The sequence below is a fragment of the Triticum urartu genome, chromosome 4A (genome assembly GCF_056163025.1).
Source record: "Triticum urartu cultivar PI428250 chromosome 4A, HENAU_Tu73, whole genome shotgun sequence".
Classification (NCBI taxonomy): Eukaryota; Viridiplantae; Streptophyta; class Magnoliopsida; order Poales; family Poaceae; genus Triticum; species Triticum urartu.
This window is the reverse complement of record NC_141876.1, coordinates 252,543,699-252,568,830: the sequence shown is the minus strand read 5'-3', so window position 1 is coordinate 252,568,830 and position 25,132 is coordinate 252,543,699. Positions and strand designations below refer to the sequence as shown.

At 47.9% G+C, this 25,132-nt stretch overlaps 1 protein-coding gene across 6 annotated transcripts in view; it reads right to left on the bottom strand.

The window, feature by feature from the left end:
* Positions 1-746: 746 nt before the first annotated feature.
* Positions 747-25,132, bottom strand: part of LOC125551410 (1-phosphatidylinositol-3-phosphate 5-kinase FAB1B) — a 37,597-nt gene continuing 13,211 nt past the window's right edge. For 4 of the 6 annotated variants that reach the window (XM_048714638.2, XM_087518233.1, XM_048714636.2 and 1 more), the window contains 3 exons: positions 7,658-9,142; positions 6,770-7,030; positions 747-1,387 (listed from right to left, as the gene is read on the bottom strand). In XM_048714638.2, the coding sequence (XP_048570595.2) occupies positions 1,043-1,387; positions 6,770-7,030; positions 7,658-9,142 (2,091 nt within the window). In that variant the 3' untranslated portion in view covers positions 747-1,042. Of the gene's footprint in view, positions 1,388-6,727; positions 7,031-7,314; positions 7,451-7,657; positions 9,143-25,132 lie in introns of those variants that run through there. The other 2 variants (XR_015600886.1, XM_087518234.1) reach the window with 2 other exon arrangements.

The following is a 25,132-nucleotide window of genomic DNA, read 5'->3' as shown; positions in this document are numbered from 1 at the left end:
CCGACTGCATGCGCACCTGGCCGAGCAGCCACTAATCAGCTTACCGGTGGCCGACTGAGTCCTACTTGGCTTACCGGCGGCGTAATATTTCTCAAATTTACTAAAAATAGTGTATTATTTAAAAAAAATGTAGCCAAAGATGATGAAGCCATAAATGATAGAACCCACATGGAACTAGATCATGACCAAGATTGGATATATTACAAAATGGGACCCATCACTCTTGGGGTGTTACAGCTACACAACCCCAGTTGCCGCCGGTACCTCAAAGATTGGTTCCTCTCTCAGGCTTGAAACCTCCCGCAGCTAAGATGATTGTCTCCCCCAAGGCTTTTGGCTCACGAGATGTTGCAAGAGAGCTGGATCTGAGAGCAGGCTGGATGAATCGAAGGGAAAAAAGCAAGATTTAAGATAAGATTGGTGGATCTGAGACGAGGTTGAACAGCAAGAGTCGCCGACAGAGAGCGCTAGTCACTGCAGAAGTTGCCAGGACCGGCACGAATCGGCACGGACGACGGGGCCACTTCTGTTTTGTGTAAATTACTACCTAGACAAGAAAGGGGTACAATAACATGTTTTTAAATGTACTCCCTCTAAAGAAATATAAGGGTGTTTAGATCCTAAAGTAATGACCTAAATGCTCTTATATTTCTTTACAGGGGGGTATTACCTCCATCCCAAATTACTTGTCTTGGATTTGTCTAGATACATCCAAGTAATTCGGGCAGAGGGTAGAAAATAACAAGTAAAATATTGTCTACAATGGTAACAAAATGATTCGATTCTTTCTACAGGGCATGATACCTCAAGGCACTAAACTAATGTTTATACACACTATGCACTTGTTAAGTTTCTATCTATAACTTCAGCTTGATTTTGTACATCTTGATCTTCCAAAGAAGAAAAGAATGAAGGCACCGGAAAAATACGGCCAGTAAAAAAGGATGAGCAAAATTGCAACGAATCAAAATATATATATATATATATATATACACGTCATCAAAAGAAAAGTAGTAGTTATTCCACGACAGTTCCCTGCATCTCAACAGTCCAGCATGGATGATGATCCCGTGGAGACGAACTGATCGCTATCCTGGGCGCTGTCAGACACTTGCTTGCTAGGGATAATTGCTGCAGGCGACCATTGATCTGGGACAACAAGAAAGTAGGCTGACATAGCTTTCCTGAAACGCTTTTTGTACTGCTTTGGTGAAATTACAGTTGGTGATACATTCTTTGGTCCACCTAATATTCCTGAAGCTTTCACCCATGTCTCTAGATGTTTGTCCCACGTATATTGCCTCATAAAATCAATGATTCCCATAACAAGCTCGTGCTTCTTCTCATCAACACCGACAAGTAAAGAGTAATCCATTACGTCAATAGACTGCAACAAAGTTACCAATGTTTGTGTCAGAAATTGCACTTGCTTATTGTGCAACTAAAAGCATGACATATTAACTCATTCAGAATTCTACCAGACTAGATACTTCCTAGACAAGGCACTACCTGTAAGCAAACATTATATCAGATCAACTTTTTTATTTGTTATAATATTCATCTTTTGACTATATGTTAATAACTTTTCCGCATTTCAGAAGGCATTACTTGTTGAGAAACAAATATTTCTAGCGGGATTGAGTTACCAATATTGAGAATGACTAAATGAGTAATAATACATTTGTCGTCTTAAACGTACCAATATCTACAACACGCATTTCTATTACTGGATCTTTCATGAAATGTAGTTTCATACTCCGTCGGTCCCATAATATAAGACGCTGACTAGCTTGCAAAAACGTCTTACATTGTGGAACGGAGGGAGTAATTTATACTCAGTTTCATTTGAAGAAACATATTTTCATTCAGATTGATGATCAAAGTCTGACCATGCAAACCATCAGATGCAATAGGAAAATGATGATGTACACCTGCTCCTCATATACCACAGAGATGAACTGATTATATAACTCTTTATTATTTTTCATATACTTATCTAACTAGTCAATGTGCACGTGCAATGCACGTTAATTTGGAAATATATTAAGTGCATGCGGATATTAGGTAGGATATTATTTGCGTGTTATTATATGATTAGCATTATATTTGGCATGAAATTAACTGCATGCTAAACGTGTTGAGCGCTCGACATTGAAGCAGTCTAGGTCGTTGGATTGACATGATTTGATGGCCGAGATTAATTGGATCTGCCTCTTTGGGTCTTTTTATATTGGTATAGATAATTGCTAGAAACCCCAAAATGGATTTTATGAAAAAATTCATTTGAGTCAATATGTTTCATTTTATTTGCACATATACTGTTTTTGTATGTAAAAATGGTATCTTGCATAATCTAAGGCTTCCGATGAATTTTTTTCATAAACCTTATATTGTGGTATCTTGGAATAATTCAATGTATATTGAGAATGATAAAGAGGCACACTTTTATTGTGTGTGATTTCCCACGGTGGTAGAAAAGTGATCGTAGCTAACTGCTGATATAACAAATAAGGATGGACTATGTCAAAAAGTGCAAGCAAAGGCCGGGTTCCATAGAGCCCTTTATTTTTTTTCAGAGAAAATACTTTTTCTATATTCCCTAATAAATTCTGAAAAAAAGTATACATGTACACATATAGTTGTAGTATACACGTATAAAATTTCATAAACATACAGTCATATGTGATCTACACAAAAAAGACAAATACACAGGTCAAAATAGGTTTTTTCTTTGTTGTATTTGGGTCAAATATTTGTCTTTTTTGTGTAAAAAAACGAGTACATGATGTGCTGTTTCAGTACTACTAAGTGTGAGGAGGAGGTTCGCCTTGATGGGCAGTGGTGCCTCAGAAGAACACCTTTCGATATTTGGGGTCAATACTGCAGGAGGGTGGGGGTATTGATGAAGATGTGAACCATCAAATCAAAGCCGGATGGATGAAGTGGCGCCAAGCTTCTGGCATTCTCTGTGACGAGAGTGCCACAAAAGCTAAAAGGCAAGTTCTACAGGATGGCGGTTCGACCTGCAATGTTGTATGGCACCGAAAGTTGGCCAACTAAAAGGCGACATGTTCAACAGTTAGGTGTGGCGGAGATGTGTATGTTGAGATGGATGTGTGGCCACACGAGGAAGGGTCGAGTCTAGAATGATGATATACGAGATAGAGTTGGGGCAGCACCAATTGAAGAGAAGCTTGTCCAACATCGTCTGAGATGGTTTGGGCATATGCAGCGCAAGCCTCCAGAAGCTCCAGTGTATAGCGGATGGCTAAAGCATTCGGAGATGTCAAGAGAGGTCGGGATAGACTGTCGGTGTACAAAAGTAGGGGCTCTCCTTTTGACCCCTTTACTTGTGCACGGGCGGTCAGAGCCACGCGTCGCGGCCACACTTAGCAGGGCAGAGGAGGGAAGCCGGAGAGAAGCCGAAGCACCAAGCCAAACAAGACAACGCCAAGGCCGAGAGCACAAAGAGCAGAGGGACGAAACAGGTTCCCCCGGCAAGACTCTTGCCGGGGCAGCCTCAGCGGCCCCGACAAGACCCTTGCCGGGGCAGCTCACCCAACGCCAGCGGAGCGCACCACTTTTGAGCCCACCGTTGGGCCAGGGCTCGGGAGGCACCTCCAGGGTGGCATGCAGATCTTTGTGAAGACAGAGAAACACTCAGGATCAGATGAGGACCAGAAGACGGCGACCCTCGGCGGGATCCCAGCCGAGGAAGTTCACAAGGCCCCCGGCAAGACCCTTGCCGGGGATGACAGCAAGGCCCCCGGCAAGACCCTTGCCGGGGATGACGGCGACGCCACGGCAAGACCCTTGTCGGGCCCCCGGCAAGGCATTTGCCGAGGGCATCAGCAAGGCCATTGCCAGACCCGTACCAGCCAAGACTACCACCGTCGTTCGTATGCAGCTGCCAGCCCAACCAGCTGGGCAGACACCTACATGACAACATGCAGCTTCCAGGCCAAATCAGCAGGCATCTGCGTGGCGGCGTGCGGACCTTCATGAAGGCCCTACCACCGTGCCACCTCAGCTGCCTGCCTGTCTACATGGCACTGCATGCATCGCTAGCCTGGGCGCGTGTCGAAGCGAGGAGGAGCGGCGATGGACGGGACGGGCCTCGTTCCCGTCCCCGATAAAGCTAAGGGACACCTAAGCAATGCATTAAATGCGTCTTGTCCTGTAATACGGGCGATAGGCTCGCAGTACTGTAGGCCTTTCCACCTCCTGTGTGCCACTGTGGCAACCCCTTTCGACTATAAAAGGAGGCCTATGGTGTACTGGAGGGGGATTCGGCTCTTTTGAACTACACAGCCACCGTAGCTAGTTCGAAAGCCGGGTGATAGGCTCGCAGTACTGTAGGCCTTTCCACCTCCTGTGTGCCACTGTGGCAGCCCCTTTCGACTATAAAAGGAGGCCTATGGCGTACTGGAGGGGGATTCGGCTCTTTTGAACTACACAGCCACCGTAGCTAGTTCGAAAGCCCAAGAACACTGAATACATCCACCAAAGCAGGACTAGGGTTTTACGCATCCTCGCGGCCCGAACCTGCGTAAACGATCCTCGTGCTGACTGCTAATCCCGCTCTTCTCACGACCCGCGTCCCGGCAACCGTAGTAGGGATTCTTGTGATCCCATAGGTGTCGTTTTTCACCGACATCTTTGGCGCGCTAGGTAGGGGGCGCAGGTGTGAGAACCTGGTCTAGCGGCCGGCTTAACAGTTCCTCATGGCCATGGCTTCTGGAGAAGACAGCCAAGGGAACGACGCCGCCTGCAAGCGCGAAGGACGCCGGTGCGGCGACAGGAAAGCTTAGTCATACGAAACCTTAAGCAATTTCCTTTTTATATATGAGGTTATTGTCCTCGGAGGTCCTGCCCTATGTATGAAAGCCTGCACGCAAAGGGGCCCTTCCGCAATTGGCAACGCTCTTATTCTGTTTCGAGTCCGCTCAACAGCTCAAGCGGCCGAGAGTGGCAGGGTAGCGCAGCGGATGAGAAGCTACTACGGTAGAATCCGCCCCACCTGCCCGCGCACCGTTCTGGGCCTAGCCCAACAACGCGTCACGCTTATATATGGCCCAGGCCCGGGGCTCCTGTCGGTGTACAAAAGTAGGGGCTCTCCTTTTGACCCCTTTACTTGTGCGCAGGCGATCAGAGCCACGCGCCGCGGCCACACTTAGCAGGGCAGAGGAGGGAAGCTGGAGAGAGGCCGAAGCACCAAGGCAAACAAGACAACGCCAAGGCCGAGAGCACAAAGAGCAGAGGGGCGAAACAGGTTCCCCCGGCAAGACTCTTGCCGGGGCAGCCTCATCGACCCTGACAAGATCCTTGCCGGGGCAGCTCGCCCAACGCCAGCGGAGCGCACCACCCTTGAGCCCACGGTTTCCAACACCATCAACCACGTTGGGCCAGGGCTCGGGAGACACCTCCAGGGTGGCATGCAGATCTTTGTGAAGACAGAGAAACACTCAGGATTAGATGAGGACCAGAAGACGACGACCCTCGGCGGGATCCCAGCCGAGGAAGTCCACAAGGCCCCCGGCAAGACCCTTGTCGGGGATGACAGCAAGGCCCCCAGCAAAACCCTTGCCGGAGATGACGGCGACGCCACGGCAAGACCCTTGTCGGGCCCCCGGCAAGGCATTTGCCGAGGGCATCAGCAAGGCCATTGCCAGACCCGTACCAGCCAAGACTACCACCGTCGTTCGTATGCAGCTGCCAGCCCAACCAGCTGGGCAGACACCTACATGACAACATGCAGCTTCCAGGCCAAATCAGCAGGCATCTGCGTGGCGGCGTGCGGACCTTCATGAAGGCCCTACCACCGTGCCACCTCAGCTGCCTGCCTGTCTACATGGCACTGCATGCATCGCTAGCCTGGGCGCGTGTCGAAGCGAGGAGGAGCGGCGATGGACGGGACGGGCCTCGTTCCCGTCCCCGATAAAGCTAAGGGACACCTAAGCAATGCATTAAATGCGTCTTGTCCTGTAATACGGGCGATAGGCTCGCAGTACTGTAGGCCTTTCCACCTCCTGTGTGCCACTGTGGCAACCCCTTTCGACTATAAAAGGAGGCCTATGGCGTACTGGAGGGGGATTCGGCTCTTTTGAACTAGCCACCGTAGCTAGTTCGAAAGCCCAAGAACACTGAATACATCCACCAAAGCAGGACTAGGGTTTTACGCATCCTCGCGGCCCGAACCTGGGTAAACGATCCTCGTGCTGACTGCTAATCCTGCTCTTCTGACGACCCGCGCCCCGGCAACCGTAGTAGGGATTCTTGTGATCCCATAGGTGTCGTTTCCCACCGACATAGACCAAATTTGACATGGGAGGAGTCTGTTAAGAGAGACCTCAAGGATTGGAGTATCACCAAAGAACTAGCTATGGACAGAGGTGCGTGGAAGCTTGCTATCCATGTGCCAGAGCCATGAGTTGGTCGCAAGAACTTATGGGTTTCACCTCTAGCCTACCCCAACTTGTTTGGGACTAAGGCTTTGTTGTTGTTGTTGTTGTTGTATTTGCCTTTTTTGTGTAGCATGCAAATAATCAAATTAGTTGATGAAATTTTATACATACTTGAAGAATATACATATTTATCTATAGAAATTTTGACATTTTTTGAAACTTCTAAATATATTTTGATTTTTATTTTTTTGAAAAACGAGTTCCATGGAGCTCGGTCTTTGCAACGCCGCTCTCTGGATTATATACTATATTATACAGAGGAACACAATATATGGCAATCAAGTATGCAAATAAGTTGTACTTACAGCAAGGAATGCAGTATCATTCCAAACAGCTCTCTCCAGAAGCCGCTTTGCCTTATTCCCGACAAAAATAGGGGAAGTAGGCATCGCTTCAAGCAAGTTCTCATCAAGAAGTACTTTATCACTACCATTTGAATCAGGGTTATATCTTGATCTTGTTGAGCCCTTCAAATCATATAATCTTGTCACACGACGTTCAAATAAAAGATTTTCCATGGCCAGAACATCCATCCTCACCTCCTTTCCACCTTTCAGGCTCTTAACCTATTCATTCCCAAAGGATAATATTGAGTAAGAGATCTAAAAATAAACACTTCTGAAGATTACACATACAAATCAAAATTTCCCACTCCAAAAACCCAAAATGAGGTTGTGACTTTGCAAAGAGAAATATAGCTTTGGCCGCTACTTTCTGAACAGAATGTTAGTAAAGCATTATATCTGAAATTACATGTAATGCAAAATGTAGAGGTTCATTTTCTACATGGCTAACCATCCGAATTCAGGTGACTACGTAAATAACATCAGTATAGAAAGAGGGCTAGTACCTTCCAATACATTCACTCACTAATAGTTCTCCGGAAAAGACTACTAATAACAATAGAATATTCAGTTCCATCCGGAAAAATAACAATCAGATATAGGCTTTTCCAATATAAGCGATCCTCAACAAAATGAAGTCACCTAAACAGTAATGGAAACTACCTGATAAATACCAAGAATACACCTAAACAGTAATGGAAACTACCTGATAAATACAAAATGAAGTCACCTAAACAGTAATATGACCATCAGAAAATTATATCCGAAAGGCAGAGCAAATAAATTTTATTGTTCAGTCAGTGGAAAAGGCGCAAAGGAATTCATGCAGAAAACAGTAATGGAAACTACCTGATAAATACCAAGAATTTTTGCAATGCAAGTAGGACTGCCAGTGCAAATTGACTCGGACAGATATTTAAAATAATCTGGAGCAAATTTCATGAAAGACTCCAATTCCGTTTTGGTAACCTGTTTAATTATGAACCTGTCATCCAGTGATTTTGCAAAGAAAACATTACTCTTGCCTCCTTGAGCACCCCATTTCTTGCAACGACTTAGTGACCTGACAAAGTCACGCTCCGATGGACAGCATATTCTCCTCAATGCATCGAATTGTTTCGCATAGTAACAAATTACTGTGTACTTCACTTGTTCTAGAGGACCTTCATCCCCAAAATTAACCTTTATGTGAGTTACTTTACCATATACAAGTGGATCCGAAGTGGATGGGTTCTTGCTTCCTGGAATGGAGACAATATTGTCGTCTGTTGACACAACAGTTCTTAGAAGTTCAGAAGTAGTATCATCCACTGATTCAGTTAAGGATACACTTCTTGAATCGCAAAGTGGGGGTGAAGTATCTGGTGCCTCTCTTTCCAGCTCATCTGACAGCTGAAGATGGTATTCATGAGAGGCAAGTGCATACGAGATGATGCTAGTAGGTTCATCATCGTATACTCCAATAACAGTGTCATTGATCCCTATAGGAAAGAGAAATTTGGGCCCAATCTGTCGCTCCACTGCCCTTAAGAAAGAAATATAAACAGGTGTGTATTCAATTAGCGCATCAAACCTTTTTGAACGACTCCACTTCTTGTTAAGAGAACGGTACAATTGTAGAAAAGGCATTCCTATCCAATTGGAATGGTCCTCTGCACTATCCCCTAGCTTATTCAGCAATACAGAGGCATACGAAGGTGTAGTATCGCTGATATGTTCTTCTGAGTCCTCTGACGATGCCGTAGAATCTGGCAATGTTACCTTCCTAGTGACAGGATCATTCTCACCAGTCCATTTTGCGTCCAGTGCATTTGACACATCCAATAAACTGGGAAACTGCCCTTCTGAAAGGGTTCGTCGAGCAACAAGATCAGGCTCAAAAGGAACTGAATCCCCATTCACACTGACACTGCTGTACAAAGGTGTTTGGATATTTCTTTGGAGGAAATCCGACTCACTTGTCGGTATCCGCTGGTCAAGATTACAATAACTATTACTTGGATCAACTCCGCTGCAACTCTGTCCACAAATGCTTACCTGGAGGTTTTCAGCATATTTAACATCTTTATTAGCAGCCACACTGCCACTATTTTCTCTTTGAGGCTGTTCTGTGACATTTGGATCAGCAGCACCATCCACGGAATGGATTGTCTCCTTATCGCCTTGCCTGGTGTTAGATAGTTCATGGCGATTCCTATCTGATCTTGCAGCAAATAACAGCCTTTGATCCCACAAGTATGAATGGAAAAGTAACTGTCTCCTCAGCCTATTAATCTCGAGAATGTCTGGTTGACATTTCAGCACTTCCTTTTTCAAAACTTTATTCAGACATCCCTAATTAGTAGAATTAGAAATCAATCAACTGACCTCTTAAAAGTACATACATCCAGGACTAGAGGAAAGGAATGGAATCTTTTATGGTGCTCAAATCATTTCAATGACCACTTACACAAATGTTCTGGAAATTTCTAGTTGATTTCATGTTCAAACAAAGAAGGCTGACATGGTAACACCTTTGTCTTTGTGTTTGTTAACACTAGATCTGTCCCCTACTTAATATGTGTTGAAGTATATGAGGATTGCCCAACCTTCTCCATCAGTTCGGTCCTTTGGTTCAACTGGTTGGTGCACAAAAGTTATTAATATGATATCAAAGCCAAGAGGTCTTGGGTTCAAGTCTCGGCTTTCACAATTCAAATAAAAATCGTTTGCTCTCTTTCTGTTCACATGCAGGCCTTATCGAGACACACGTGAGTATGAGTGTTTTAAGTATATGTGGATTTACCTAACCTTCTCCATCAGTTCTTACTTTTGGTATATGAAACTTAATATGGATAAGACTTAAACATGGACAGAAAGAGGGTGAGTAATGTTTTTAAATCAAATTACAGAAGCACTCACACTCACGTGAGTAAATCCACATTGAAAGTTTCATATACTTGGCTCTGAAAGATTCATATTAATATCTGGGCACCTTAATATTCAAATTACAAAAAGATTCATATTTGCATCTGATTCATATTTGTAGACCCAAGATTTCTTGGCTCTGATACCATATTAAGTTCCTTGCACCAACCAGTAGAAGCAAAAGTCCAAACTGATGGAGATGGTTGTGCAATCCAAACATACTTCAACAATATGCACAAACTTACTAGTCATAAATATACCATTACCCAAAAGATTCATATTTGCATCTATGCACATGAAAGTTGAAAACAAATGAGTTGGGTCTTATTCTCTACAAGGCAAAATGAGTTGGGGCTTTAATGGTCACAGTTATATTTTGATGAGTTGTGCATCGACAGATGCTAGATTTTCTCAGTTCTAACCTCGTCCTTGTAATCAACGGATCTAACAATCAAACTCGTCCTGATGTTTAGCATCAACCACGCGTGGTTAGCGTACGGTTATCCCACTAAAATTTTCTAAACGCTGGATCCCACGCCAACCACTCAATCCCTCCTCTGCCCGCTAGATCTCCCACGCGCCCGGGCGCCCCTGCTCCTCATCCAGCGCGGCGCCCGTCCGCACCCTCTCCTCAGCAGTGCGCCTCCGCACCCAACAGCCCTTGCTCCTTCGCCAGCGCACCTCCACGCTGGGCCGCCGCTGCTCCTCTGCCAGAGCCATGCCGCGCTCGGCCGCCGCCTCGTGCGCCTCCACGCCCGGCCGCCGCAAGTGCACGTCCGCTCCACACCTACCCACTCACGCCGCCGACGGCCCTCACCTCCCACGAGACGCCCGGGGAGCTCTTTCTACGATAAATCCCTCACCAACTGGTGCGCCGACAACATGCATATCCTTTCCAGTAAATCATGTTCCGGTATTTATCACAAATGGGAAAAGGCCTCCTCCCTTCCGTCGTCGGCCTCATCTGAAGGTTCAAGATCCGCACAAGTCATCTGAAGGTATTCTTCTCCGGCCTTGTCGTTCTGCAAGAGACGAGTGAATGTTCCAGCAGATTTTGTTTTCTGTTCCACCTCCATTTAGTTTCGACTGTGGTTACCTGATAAACCGTGGAGGACAAGTGCCCGCCCTAGGAAACCAGAGAAATTAATTGTCAGAACTTGTTTGGTCCTGATGCTTCCAGTTGGCATTTGCACATCATCTTTTCATACTTGCTGAAGCGCTACCTTTCTTAAAAGTTGTACGCATACAAAAGCCGCAACCCTGAGTGAGCACAATTATCCTATGGCATGTAATTCAGAGTTTCACTTTTTAGTACTTGAGAAGTGTCATTTTTCTTGAAATTTGTACAAATACATGCTGCTGGTCTGAGTCAGCACAACTTCCTACGGTACAAAATTCAGAGTTTTCCTACACATTCAGATTACTGAGAATGCCATAATTGCAAATACTTTAGAGGCATGATGTGTAATTGCAACAATTATCAATAATAAGGTCTTGTGTATTTTGTAATTTTCAGGTCCTTTGATCGATCTATTCTGCGTCAAAGGTCCCGTGCATCTGTGGCAAATTCCGCTGCAGCCTCAATTGTACGTGTGCTTCAATCTATTTTCATGTTGTTTTCTTGGGCCTTGGTGTTTTGTTTCTTGGGTGTTTGACGAACGCTGCACAAATTAAGCTACTGTTAACAATTTCAGAGGTGTAGGTTGGCCTGCACCTCGTGTGGGCGGAGGTGAAGCACGCTTTAGTCTGTCCCTCAGAAGTTGGGCCCGCCAATGTTTTTAAAGCAGTAAAGCGAAGTGAGGCGCTGGTTGGGGGCGGGGCTCACCGCTTAAGCGTAAAGCGAGGCGGCGCTTTAGACTGATCTAAACCTAATGGGCGGTAGATTAGAGAATCATTTAGTGAGACATATATACCATATGTTGCTGGTTGTAAAGCCCACATAACATCCATCCATTCCACCCTCTTTGCACTTGCTCTTCTCCCCAAAGAGAATGCAGAGGGCAGGAGCCATACCTTATGCTGCTGGTCTGGTGGAAGAGGGTTGCACCAGAGGAGGGGGGAGGAGTTGGAGCTAGAGAGGAGGGGGAGGAGCTATTGCCAAAGAGGAGGAAGTTGCTGCAGATCTGAGGAGGAAGCTGCCACCAGAGGTGTTATGTTGTGATCCAAATTCAAGTATAAAGAGAAAGGCTAACTTATAACGAGCGAGCGGAGCGAGGCCCGTCGCTAGTAGGCTTGAGCCGAAGCGGCCTAGGTCACCTGTGTGATATATATGTATCCTTTGTAAGCCGCCGCACGGGATTAGTTGTTTGTAAATCCCTGGCGTTTGTAACCTCCCCTGATATAGTGAAGATTTGTTGGCTGGCGCCCATGGTGTTTTCTCCTTCATGTTGGAGGGGTTTTCCACATTAAATCTTGTGTCTCCTGCTTGTTTTTCATTCTTCGTCGTGTTGCCTGTCGTATCTCTAACAAGTGGTATCAGAGCCTTGTTTCTGTCTAGGGTTTCGACGACATGGCATCGATGAAGTTCGATCTTCTGCTGCTGGACTACGACACGAGGTTTTCCTTGTGGCAAGTGAAGATGCGGGTTGTGCTAGCGCATCCCGATCTGGATGAGGCGCTAGATGGCTTCGGTGGAAAAGAACTGAGAAGCACAGAGATCGTAAGGCTCTATCTTTGATTCATCTTCATCTATCTAACAATATTTTGCAAGAAGTGCTGGAGGAGAAATCTGCAGCAGCTCTCTGGCTGAAACTGGAGTCGGTCTGCATGTCCAAGGATCTAACCAGTAAGATGCACATGAAGATAAGTCGTTCACACACAAGTTGCAAGAAGGTGGTTCGGTGCTAAACCACTTATCGATCTTCAAGGAGAAGCTTTGCAGGTACGAGGCAGGCCTGAGTAGAAAAAATACTACAACAACAGAGATAAAAGCAAGAACGGCAGAGGTCGCTCGAAGTCCAGAGAATCTGGGAAGGAAAAATTCTGCAGGTATTGCAAGAAAGAGGGCCACCTCATTGATGACTATTGGAAGTTGGAAAATAAGGAGAAGTGGAACGGTACGTGGAAACCTAAAAACAAATCCGATGGTGATGGTAAGGTCAATGTTATATCGGGTAATAAGTCTGATACAGATGATGCTTTAGTTGTTTTTGCTGGATGTTTTCCATGTCATGATGAATGGATACTTGATTCTGCCTGTTCGTTTCATATATGTTGTAACAAAGATTGGTTCAACGAAAACATTTATTTGAACTAGCAAACCCCTCTCCCTTAGCGCGCCGCGCCGGTCGCCACTCTGGCGCCGGCGGCCACCCCACTCGCCGCCCTCCACTCCGCCCGCCGCCTGCTCTTCGGTCCGGGGTGGCCGCTGGCTTGCCCGTGCAGTTGCCGGCCTCGCCCAGGCGCTCGCTTTCGGTCCTGCCGCCCCCGCCGCCGGGACCTCCGCCGCCTGGCGTGGTGCGTTTGTGGAGTCAAGTGGTGCAGGAGCCGCCGCGGCGCGGCCGCTGTCAGTGGGGGGCGCGGCAGGCCCGGTCTTCTCGGCGCCATTCGCTTCGCCGGAGGGCCTGGTCCCTCGGGCGGGTCCTTGCGGCGATGAGCTGGTGGGGGCGTGCTTCTTGGAGGCGGCTAAGGACACAAGGTTGCTCGAGGCGGAACTGGCACGGGCTGTGCTGGTCACCGTCATTGGTACTAGGCCGGTGGTGGATGTCGACTCGGCGGCGCACGCGCTGCACGCGGCGTTTGGCGTCTGGCTGGCGGAGATGTCTGTCCGTCGCTTCTTCCCTGAGGACTTTCTGGTGCTCTACCACGACGGGGCTCTCCGTGAGCGCATGGTGCGCGCCGGGCGTGCGAGCGCGTCCTGGTTTGAGCTTTCCCTGCGGCCATGGCTTCGGCAAGCCCAAGCAACGGCGGCGTCCCTACCATTCCTGGTCCCAATCTCGCTGCGGGGTGTGCCTACCCATGCTTGGAGCCAGCGGGCGGCGAGCACGATCCTACGGTGCCTGGGGTATGTCGTCGGGTGGAGGAGGACACGGCGAGCAGGGCGGACTTCAGGGTTTGGCTACGCATGGACATACCAAGCCGGATTCCAAGGCGGCGCATTCTCTTCATCGACAAGCCCAGGCGAACACTCTGGTCGGAGGCAGAGGGACGGCGAACTGCTGCTTCGCGGTGCTCTACGGCTCTCTGGTATCCTATCGACATCACCGTGCTGGCGGACGGCGAGCTGGACGACGGTGGGGCGGCGCCACCCCCGTCGCCTCCCCCATCCCTGTCTTCGGGGGACGATGACCATGGCCCTGGACCTGCTGGTAGGAGGAGTCGGGGAGGCCACGGTCACCGCGCGGATGGCACTGGTGGAGGCTCGGCGAGCACGGCGGAATCTTCGACCGCGGTGGCGCTGCCGGCGGGCACGCGCGCGCATGTTCAAACTAGGCACGCGCCGGGGAGTCGCGTGGTCAGCAACAGCTGCGTGGCCAACGTCAACGGATCCCCTGCGGGCCCTGTGGATCAGCTACGCGGCGGTGATTGGCTGGGTGGCGCCAGCGGTTCCAGTATGCGGGCCCATGATGCTGCTGAGGTGACTGTTGGTTCCCCTCCATCGGTGCAACTGGTCTGATGGCGACAATTGGAAGATTTAGGACCGGTTGCTTTGCGGCTGGATGGGCCCAGTGCTTTGGAGCTGGTGCCATGCAGGGATCAGTGGCGGGGTGATTCAGTCCAAATTGGCTCCATGCATATCCATCTGTTGGACCTGCCCGAGGTGGATTCGGCCGGCACTGGGATTGGCGCAGATTCGGAACTGTTGTCGCTGTCCTGCGGTGAGACCGTGGGGAACGCGCAAGTGGAGGCCTGGGATACTTTCCAAGTCGGTCTATCTGGTGGGGACTGCAGCCCACCACCAACTCCAAGGGCTGGCACGCCTCTGCAGGGTGCGGTTCTGGCCCCACTTGTGGAGGTGGCTGACCGGGCGCCGGATCCCAGGCCATGCACGCCTCTGCATGGGGTGCTGGTGGCCCCACAAGGTATCGATGGGGCGGACCGGGCGAGAGATCCAAGGCCATGCACGTCCACACCCATGCAGGCTAGGGACGCGGGCGAGTTTCACATGGAAGTGGGAGTTTTTTGTGCCGATTTGCGCAGGCCGCTTTCCCCGGTCCTGCCGAGACCCGCTGCTCGTGCTATTGCTAACCCGAGCAGGCAGGCAAGAAAGAAACCAAGGCTGGAATACACGCCAAGGCGTAGCGCAAGGATCGCCAAGCATGCTGCATCCAAGCAACAGCAAGTGCTTATTAGAAAGCTATGTTTAGCACATGAGGGTGAGGCAATTTCGAATGATGCGCTACGGATGTACGTGAACTTGTTCTCCCGCCCCCTCTCGGATGCGCACATCACAGCGGTGCTGGCCCTGTTCGGTTGGGAGTCGCCTCCGGTGCCACTGGTGGACGGACCGTGTGTGGTCTAGCTGCTTGGGCAGCTTGGTGGTTGTGTAGACCGTCTCAATGAGTATGCAACCGTTGAAAGTGCTAGTGTGGAACGTCCGTGGTCTCAATGCTCGAGCGAGGAGGAATGCGCTGTTACAGGTCGTGGTGGCGGCTAATCCGGCCATCATCTGTCTTCAAGAAACTAAGCTACAAGATGTATCGATGAACATCATTCGGCAATGTCTCGCAAATACATATGAAAGTTTCTTCTACTTGCCGGCTGCGGGTACTCGTGGTGGGATTTTGGTAGCTTGGGACGAGTCTGTTACCCACCTATCTAGCCCGCATTACACTAATCACACGCTGACCGCACTTGTTAAGTGCCCAGAGGATGAGCAGGTTTGGTGGCTTACTTATGTTTACGGCCCACAAGATGAAGCAGACAAGATAGAGTTCATGCAGGACTTGGTGGATATCCGGGACCTGCACGCAAGGCCTTGGTTGGTTGCTGGTGACTTCAACCTCTTGGCTCGGCAGGAGGACAAGAGCAATGCATTGATTAACCGGAGGATGTTGGGGAGATTTAGAGCTAAGTTAAATGTGTTGGAGCTCAAGGAGCTATATCTCAATGGGAGGCGCTATACATGGTCCAACGAGAGGCAAAATGCTACATTGGAAAGAATCATCACGTTTTTGTCTCAAATGAGTGGGATGAAGCATTCCCATCCTGTCTTCTCCGCTCTAGGGACGGCGATCTCTGACCACTGCCCGCTCATGTTGGAGATGAACACTGAGATTAGCATGCGGAAAAGATTCAAGTTTGAAGCTTTTTGGACCAAAGCGGAGGGATTCATGGACACGGTGCAGTTGGCTTGGGAATCGACGCCGGTGGCGTCGAATGATTACCTCACGCTTCATAACAAGTTGCGGGCCACGGCGGTTAGTCTTCAGAGGTGGAGTGCTCGCTGGATTGGGAATGTCGAACTCCAAATTGCAATTGCCATGGAAGTGATAAAACAGCTGGATGTTGCTATGGACACTGAAGCACTATCGGATGCGGAGAGGGATTTGAGGAGTCGTTTGAAGAAAAAGCTACTTGGGCTGTATTCGCTCGAGAGAACCATCGCGAGGCAACGGTCTCGAATGCTGCAGCTGCGGGAGGGGGATGGAAGTACCAAGGCTGTTTCATCAGCAAGCAAGCCATCGGCAAAGAAAGAATCTACTCCGATCGGTGATGTATAATGGGACCATTTACACCGGGCAAGAGGAGGTGGCGTCAGCGGTGGATGCCTACTATGGCACGGCTTTTGGCACTACGGAATCAAGGAACTACACCCTTAACCTCCAGGATCTAGACTTGCCGCATCTGGATCTATCGCAGCTGGAAGAGCCATTTTCTTCTAAGGAGGTGGAAAAAGTAATCAAGGATATGCCCCCCGGACAAAGCACCGGGGCCGGATGGGTTCACGAGCCGGTTCTATGCAACTTGCTGGAACATCATTAAGGGAGACTTTATGAAGGCCATGAACTGCTTTTACAATGGGGATGTCCGAGGTTTGGCTACAAATCCCTTGTTACTCTTTTGCCCAAGAAGGACGGTGCCTTGGAGGTGGCTGACTTTAGGCCGATTAACCTCATCCATGGGGCAATAAAGATATTTGAGAAGGTGCTCGCCTGTAGGTTGGTGACACAACTTTCGAAACTTGTGGGGAATCACCAAAGTGCTTTCGTGAAGGGTAGATCTCTGTACGATAACTTCATGTTGGCCCAAAGCATGGCTCGAAGACTAAATGCCCTACGAATGCCTACGGTGCTACTCAAGCTCGATATTTCAAAGGCATTCGACGCTGTACAATGGCCCTTCTTGGTTGAGGTGATGTAACAACTTGGCTTCGGCCCAAGTTGGAGATCATGGATATGTGGAATACTTGCAACATCCACCACCAAGATTATGGTGAATGGGGACCCCGGGGACACCATATACAACTGCAAGGGGTTGCGGCAAGGTGACCCGATTTCGCCAATGCTCTTTATTCTTACAATGGAGCCCCTGTAGAGGCTGTTTGATCGGGCCACGAGTAGAGGTATTCTGGAACCCCTGGCCCGGAGAGGATTGAGGCAACGTTTGTCCATCTTTGCGGATGACGTGGTGGTGTTCCTCAAACCTACACCGGTGGAGCTTGAGGTTAGCAAGCGTATTTTCGCCATGTTTGGGGAGGCGTCGGGATTGCGGATAAATATGAGAAAATCAGCTGCCCTCCCAATAAGATGCAATGATCAGGAAATCAATATGGCAAGTCAGGAGTTGGGTTGTCCACGAGGATCCTTCCCAATCAAGTACTTGGGATTACCTCTGGCTTTGAGAAAGCAAACACCGGCACAGTTGCAGTACTTGGTTGATCAGATGGCAAACTGCCTACCTAAGTGGAAGGCGGCCCTTATGCCAAAGAGTGGACGGTTTACTTTGCTACAGTTTGTGCTATGCGCCATGCCCATCCATGCAATGATGGCATTGGACCTCCCGGTGAAGACTATTGCAGCAATGAACAAGGTGTGTACAGGGTTCCTCTGGTGTAGGAGGGCCACTGCGAACAGTGGTAACTGCGCAGTCGCTTGGGATTCGGTATGTACACCAAAATGGGCCGGTGGATTGAGGCTGCCAAACCTCAGATGGCTCAATGTGGCCATGGAGACTAGATGGCTTTGGCTTCAAAGTGTTTCGAGCAGACCATGGAGCGAGTTCAAGATTAGGGTTCCGCCGGAAGCGGAACTATTGTTCCAGGCAGCGACTATGAGCGAGGTGCATTGTGGGCTTACCACGCTCTTCTGGGAGGACCGTTGGATAGATGACATGAGGGTGCAAGACCTTGCGCCGAATATTTATGGCATGGTACCGCCGCGCACCAGATCGACAAGGCTTGTTGCCCCGGCAATGGAGAATGGATCCTGGGCTTTGGATGTTGGCCCGAAGATGGGGGAGGAGGCACTGACGGAATTCTTCTCGTTATGGCTAAGAGTAAGCACGTGGGAGCCAGAGGTGGATGTGCCAGATAAGATCTCTTGGGCCTGGGAGACTAATGGAAAATACTCGGTGAGGTCGGCGTACGCGGCAAAGTTTTGGGGCCATACGATGGAGCCAATGGCGGACCTGACTTGGACATCCAAAGCACCTTCCACTTGCAAGTTCACCTAGCTTGCTCTACGGGACCGGTGCTGGACCTCGGATAGACTTGCGAGGAGAGGGCTAACGCATCAGGATGCATGCCCCCTATGCGACCAGGAGGAGGAAACGATTAACCACGTACTACTTGTGTGTTTGCTAGATCAACATGGGCGGTGGTATGTGCGGCTCTAGGAAAGCCGAAGTGGACACCGACGGCACAAGACTCCCTGCACACATGGCTCCGGGATAAGCAAGGGCCCAATAACCTACGGCAAAAGGATCTACATACCATCTTTATTCTTACACTATGGGAGCTGTGGAAACATCGAAACGCTTTGTGTTCGACGGAGCATCACCGTCGATGGAGGTGCTTCTAGGTAGAGTTCGGACCGAAGGAATGACTTGGTCGGTAGCTGGGAAGTTTAAAGGGAATGTAGACCCCTTCTTCCATAGTTTACATAGGTGGACGAGTAGTGAGGAGTAAGTGTAAGGTACTTGTTTAAAACTTGGTGGAGGCATTCTCTTGCCTTTCTTTAATATATAATATGCACACTCGTGCATGTTTGAGAAAAAAAAGATTGGTTCAGTACTTATGAGTTTGTGCAGAGTGGAGATGTTGTGCGTATGGGAGATGACAACCCACATGAGATTGTGGGCATTGGTTCTGTTCAGATCAGGATGCATGACGGCATGATACGCACATTGACAGATGTGAGACACATACCAGGCATGGCCAGAAAACTCATCTCGCAGAGTACTCTTGACGTCAAAGGGTACAAGCACTCCGGTTCAAGTGTAGTTCTGAAGGTAACAAAAGGTTCCCTCGTTCATATGATAGGTAACATGAATTCTGCTATGTTATATATTCTTAGAGGAAGCACAATTACTGGTACTGCTGTTGCTGCTGTTACTTCTGATAAATCCAGTAAAATTAATATTTGGCATATGCGATTCATAGTGCGATTCCCTTTAGATCAATCCATGCTAATAAGCATATAAAAATTAATCCAAGTTGCCCTGCGTGCGACTTAGGGCCGGACAACATCAAACATTTGTTGTTTCAATGCAAGCTAGCTATGGATGTGTGAAATGCTAGGCACGGATGATATCATCAAAAAGGCCATCGGAGTGGATCGGGCTGGAGAAGTGATACTTGAACACCTGTTGTGTTTAAAGGATCATGAAGTTCATATCCTGGGCCTACCTAAATTGAGAGAAACAGTAGCCACTGCAGCATGGTACCTGTGGTATGAACGGCGGAAATTAACTCATGGAGAGGCCACCCAAACAGCAGCACAAATCAGTGTGGCTGTGAGAGGACTAGCGGCGAACTACATTATCTCATGTACACCCAAAGCTAAACAGAAGGTAGGCGGGTGGAGTAGACCAAGGTTCGGATATGCTAGACTGAATGTGGACGCTAGATTTGATATGGATACACTTGAAGGATCGGTGGGAGCAGTCCTTCGTGATCACAACGGCATGTTCATTGCTGCTGCAAATGAAAAAATAGACATATACCTTGATTCATTTACAGCAGAATCTATTGCGGTAAGATTTGGAATGAATCTAGCCCGTTCTGCTGGATGTAGCAAGATCGAAAACAACTCCGACAGTGTAGAGGTGGTTGAAGCTTTAAAAGAGGGCAATTCCTCTTCAGTTGCTAGTGCTATATTCGATGATTGTTATTTCATGTCATTAGATTTCAATCAAGTCATTTATGAACATTGTAATAGAGAGAGCAATCAAGTAGCTCACGAATTGGCTAGGTTAGCTAAGTTTTCTCCTCCTAGTTGTTGGATGGATACTGCCCCTAGTGCGGTTATTCCCTTTCTTGTAAGCGATGCCACTATTTTGATCAATGAATAAAGAAGGAGATATTTGTCAAAAAATATTTGGCATTTGCGCCTTGGGCATATGAGTAAACTTGGCATGGCAGAATTAACCAGGAGAGAACTTCTGGATGGGTGCAACATAAGTGAGTTGGAGTTTTGTGAGCACTGCATTTTTGGTAAGCACAACAACGATTACGAGTCGAACGACTAGTCTAGACTAGTCGCTCGACTAGTCTATGAGTCGCAAAGTGGCTGTCGACTCGGTTTCTCGTGTAGACTACAAATACGAGTCGAGCCAGTCATCGACTAGTCGACGACTAGTCTGGACTAGTCAACATGTTCGAGTCGAACGACTCAAAAAACTGGGGGAGTATAAATACGATGGCTCATCCCGTGTGAGACGAGACCTAATCCTTTCTTTCCTCTCCTCACCCTCCTCACGCCGCCGGCTGCTGGACGCGCCCGTCGAGCCCTCCTCGTGCCGCCGGCCCCTGGACGCGCGCCGCCGTGGATCTGAAGCTCTACCGTCGCCGGCTCCACGTCGCGGATCCAAAGCTCCACCGTCGCCAGCCCCACGTCGCGGATCTGAAGCTCCACCGTCGCCGGCCCCTCGTGCTCTTCTCCTGCTCCTTCGTCTCGCGTCGACGGCCCCTCGTGCTCTTCTCCTCTTCAGGCAGGTGAGCCTCAGTGCCTCCTTTCTCCTCCTCTTTCTTCTTGGCTTGCTGCTGGTGTTGCTCTGCCTCGCTGCTGGAGGACTGCTCGTGCTGCTCTGCTTGCTGTTGGTGCTGCTCTGCTTGCTGCTGCTTGCTGGTGCTGCCCTGCTTCCTGCTGGTTGCTGGTGCTGCTAGACTGACTGTGTTTCAATTTCCAGGTCCTGAGGTCTGAGGTACAATGTCTACAACACCGGAGATATGTCAAGTAGTGTGTTCAGCAGCAGCTGCAGCTCAAGCCGATGAGCATTACGATCCATCGAAGGATCCTGCAAGGAAGCCACGTAGGAGCAAGGACCCAGCATGGAAATATGCCTTTTGGCCTGATCTGCAGGACAAATTGACACTCCAGTATGTTCTGTGTGGCAAAAACATCACTTCTGGAGTGCTAAGGACAAAGAAGCACCTTGGTGGGGGTTACACAAAGGTGAAAATGTGTCTAAAAGCAACCGATGAGATCAGGAAAGAGATGCATTTGTACATGAAGACCAACTCAACCAAGTTCAAAGCCATGCAACTTGATGGGGATGAAGTTGAAGCAACTGATGGAGATGGAGGAGAGGAGTAGGTAGAAGCAAGTTCAAGGGCGTCGAACAGCACCGCAGCCTCCACGAAAAGGAAGGCTTCTTTTATTGTGACGGCGCCGGTGGCGTCAAAGAGGACAAGCAAGTCAATTGCAGATGAGGTTAGGAAGACACCAGAGGAGGTGGTTGCTGAGAGGCATAGAGCAGGAAGCAAGCAGTTAAAAATCAAGGACTATGGAACAAAGACAAAAGAACAAAAAGATGAAGTAGATGGTCATGTAGCTGACTTTCTCTATGAGAATTGCCTTCCACTCAATATTATCAATTCGAGAAGTCGGGAGATCCTATTGGAGTCTGTAAGGCAGTATGGATCAGATTATATCACACCTTCTTACCATGATGTGAGGGTACCATTACTTGAGAAGGCAAAGCTCAAGACTGACACTTTGAAGGCCAAGCGTCAAAAGGCATGGAAGGAGTATGGTTGCACTCTCATGTCCGACGGTTGGATGGACATGAGTGGGCGACACTTGATCGATTTTCTCGCCAATAGTCCTGCAGGTACATTCTTCTTAGGGACAGCCAATGTTTCTTCTGAGTCTGTTACTGCTGAATTGGTAGCAAAATTATTGGGTGAACAGATTGAGGCAATTGGGCCTGAATTGGTAATCCAGGTCGTTAGCGACAATGGCTCCAACTACAAGGCAGCCGGGAGACTTCTAATGGATAAGTATCCATCTTTGTATTGGACACCTTGTGCTGCTCACTGTTTGGATCTTATGCTAGAGGACATTGGGAAGATAAGAGAGTTCCGTGATTGCATTGTTAAAGCAAAGAAAACAACCAGATTTATTTATGCCCATGGTAGGATTCTTGATCAAATGAGAACCTTGAATGGCAAGAGAGATCTTGTAAGGCCTGGAGCAACTCGTTTTGCAACCTCCTTCCTCACATTGGCCAGCATGTGGAAACAACGCCATCATTTGAAAGCACTATTTGTTAGCACAGAATGGCATGCAAACAAGTTGAAGCTCACCCCACCAGGGAAGATGGCTGAAAATACCGTGCTCTCTGTGACATTTTGGCAATCGGTGGAGAACTGCATGAGAGCTTCACAACCCATTCTTGTTGCTTTGAGGATTGCTGATGGTGATGACAATCCAGCAATGCCCGAAATTTGGGCAGCCATGGATGTTGCGAAGACACACATAAAGGATGCATTGTCACAAAGGCCAAGCCTACAAAGTCAAGTGCTAGCAATTGTTGACAAGAGGTGGGATCACCAGATGGAGCAAAAGCTACATGGGGCTGCAATGTTTTTGAACCCCAGCAAGTTCTTTAAAATGAAGGAGACTAACAGAAGACAAGCTGCACGGATGCGTTCAATGTTCAATGATGTGCTATGGAAGATGGTGCCGGATGATGAACTACAATCCAAGATAAGTAAATTGGCTGATGATTATGAGCTCACGGAGGGTGAATGTTTCACCAAGCAAATGGCAATTAAAGACCGCGAGAAAAAGAGCCCTCGTAAGTATCTATGAGAATGCAGCTTGTAGCTTATCTTCTTGACTCTATGTTTCAACTTCTACTTGCTTGTTTCAACTCCTACTTGCTGATTTTTGTAGTACTTTGGTGGAATGCATATGGTGGCCTTGCTTATGACCTCCAATCTTTTGCAAATCGGATCATTAGTCTATGTTGTTCATCGTCTGGCTGTGAGCGCAATTGGAGTGCATTTTCTCATGTAAGTATCTAGCAATTGGATGGTTTGATAGATAATTGCAGGCTATAGTAGCTTCTCACAAAAGGATTTGCTTGCAGATCCATACCAAAGGAAGAAACCGTTTGGAGTATAAGAGATTGAACAAGCTAGCATATGTCTCATACAACCGGCAAATGACAACTAGGTTTGAAAAGTTACGCGAGCAAGGTTCCAAAGGAAAGAGGGCTAATGCACTTATCCTAGAAGAATTTCAATGGAATAATGAATGGGTTGATGTTACTGCTGAATTGGTTCATCAAAATGACGCTATGGACGATGACAATCCACTACTTTGGTCCCATGTTGATGAGGCCGTTGGCGCGACCGATGGTCTAAGTGGACGCCATCTTCCAAGGAGGGCTCGTGGTGATTTCAGTGAGTCTAGTTCTCCCGCTGGCTCTAATATCTTTTACACTCGAAGGACAAGTGTGGTTGTCCATGATGAAGACTTGCGGGCTGAATTGGAAGCTGAAGATATTGATAGTGACATGGAGGCCAATGGTGAAGACAATGATGGCCCTACATGAGCGAATGATATAGACCCTAATTTTCAGCTGGATATAGATCTAGATTGATTTGAGGGCTAAGGCTACAAGATTTCTTTTGCTGGACTGGACTTGTTGCTTGTGGTGTTGTTGAACCTTTCTTTTGTAATTCAGACTTTGACGTTGGACTACTTGTTGAACCTTATGTTGGTCTTGTCAAGTTGTCACACTAAGGTGTTCTCCTATGGATTATGGAGTTCTGAACTTGTTTTTCATGCTAGTGCTGTTGTGCTGGACTGTTGTTTGATAGTGCATATTTGATTGGTTTTATCTTTTGTAGACTATTGTTGCTGGTTTGTGGAGAAGCAGAGGCCCTGGCCATTGGATATTGCAATTGGCACAGCCTCAGGTTCTTCATCCACTTCCCATGCATTCATTTGTATTGTATCCTGTACTTGTATACTTATATAGTGTAATACTACATACTACTACTAGGTATTATTAGTTATGTACTGTAAGTTCAGTGCTACTGTACCATGTCGACTAGTCTCGCACTAGTCTAGACTAGTCCATGAGTCTCAACCTTGGAACGACTCGTCGACTCTTCGACTCGTAAACGTTGAGCACAAGAGGGTATAGTTCAATGTTGTTGTTCATACAACAGAAGGTATATTAGATTGCATACATGCTGATTTGTGGGGACCTTCCCGTAAACCCTCGCTCACGAAAAGTGTGGCCTTATTTTCTGAAAAATAAATATGATGTGTTTGATGCCTTTATGGATTGGAAAGTTATGGTAGAAAGGCAAACTGAGAGGAAGGTAAAAATACTTCGTACTGACAATGGTATGGAATTCTGTTCAAAAGCTTTTAACAGTTATTGCAGAAACTTGGCATCGTCAGGCACCACACCGTCCTGTACACTCAACTGAATGGTGTGGCTGAGCGCATGAACAGAACCGTCATCTCCAGGGCTCGCTGCATGTTGTCCAATGCTCGCATGGGCAAACGTTTTTGGGCTGAAGCCGCCTCCACCGCCTGGTACCTCATCAACAGGTCACAATCTATTCCACTTAATAAGAAAACTCCCGTTGAGGCATGGTCTGGTACACCACCGGAGACGAAACTTGGTGGTAAGCCTCTTCTCCCCCCCTGTCTCTCAGTTCTTCCCCTTTGCTTTCGACGATCTATGTTCATGTTATTACTGTTTATAAATATCTTCCATTGTAATCTTAACTTTTCCGTTGTTCTATGCTGTAGTCGACAAGGAGGCCTACCTGTGATGCATGTGCAGTTGAAGATATTTGCAGGCCAGCCTATGATGTCAGGTTGGAGGCCTACCTATGATGTCAGGTGGTTGTACACGGAAATTTTGTGGGATAGTTTGCAGATTGGGAGTTTATGTTTTTCTTCATTAACTTTAAAGATTGTTGTAGTTAAAACATGAGATGGAAGCCTCAGATTGAATACTGTGAGCTATGTTACAAATTAATAGTAGTGGTTATCTTCTACATCA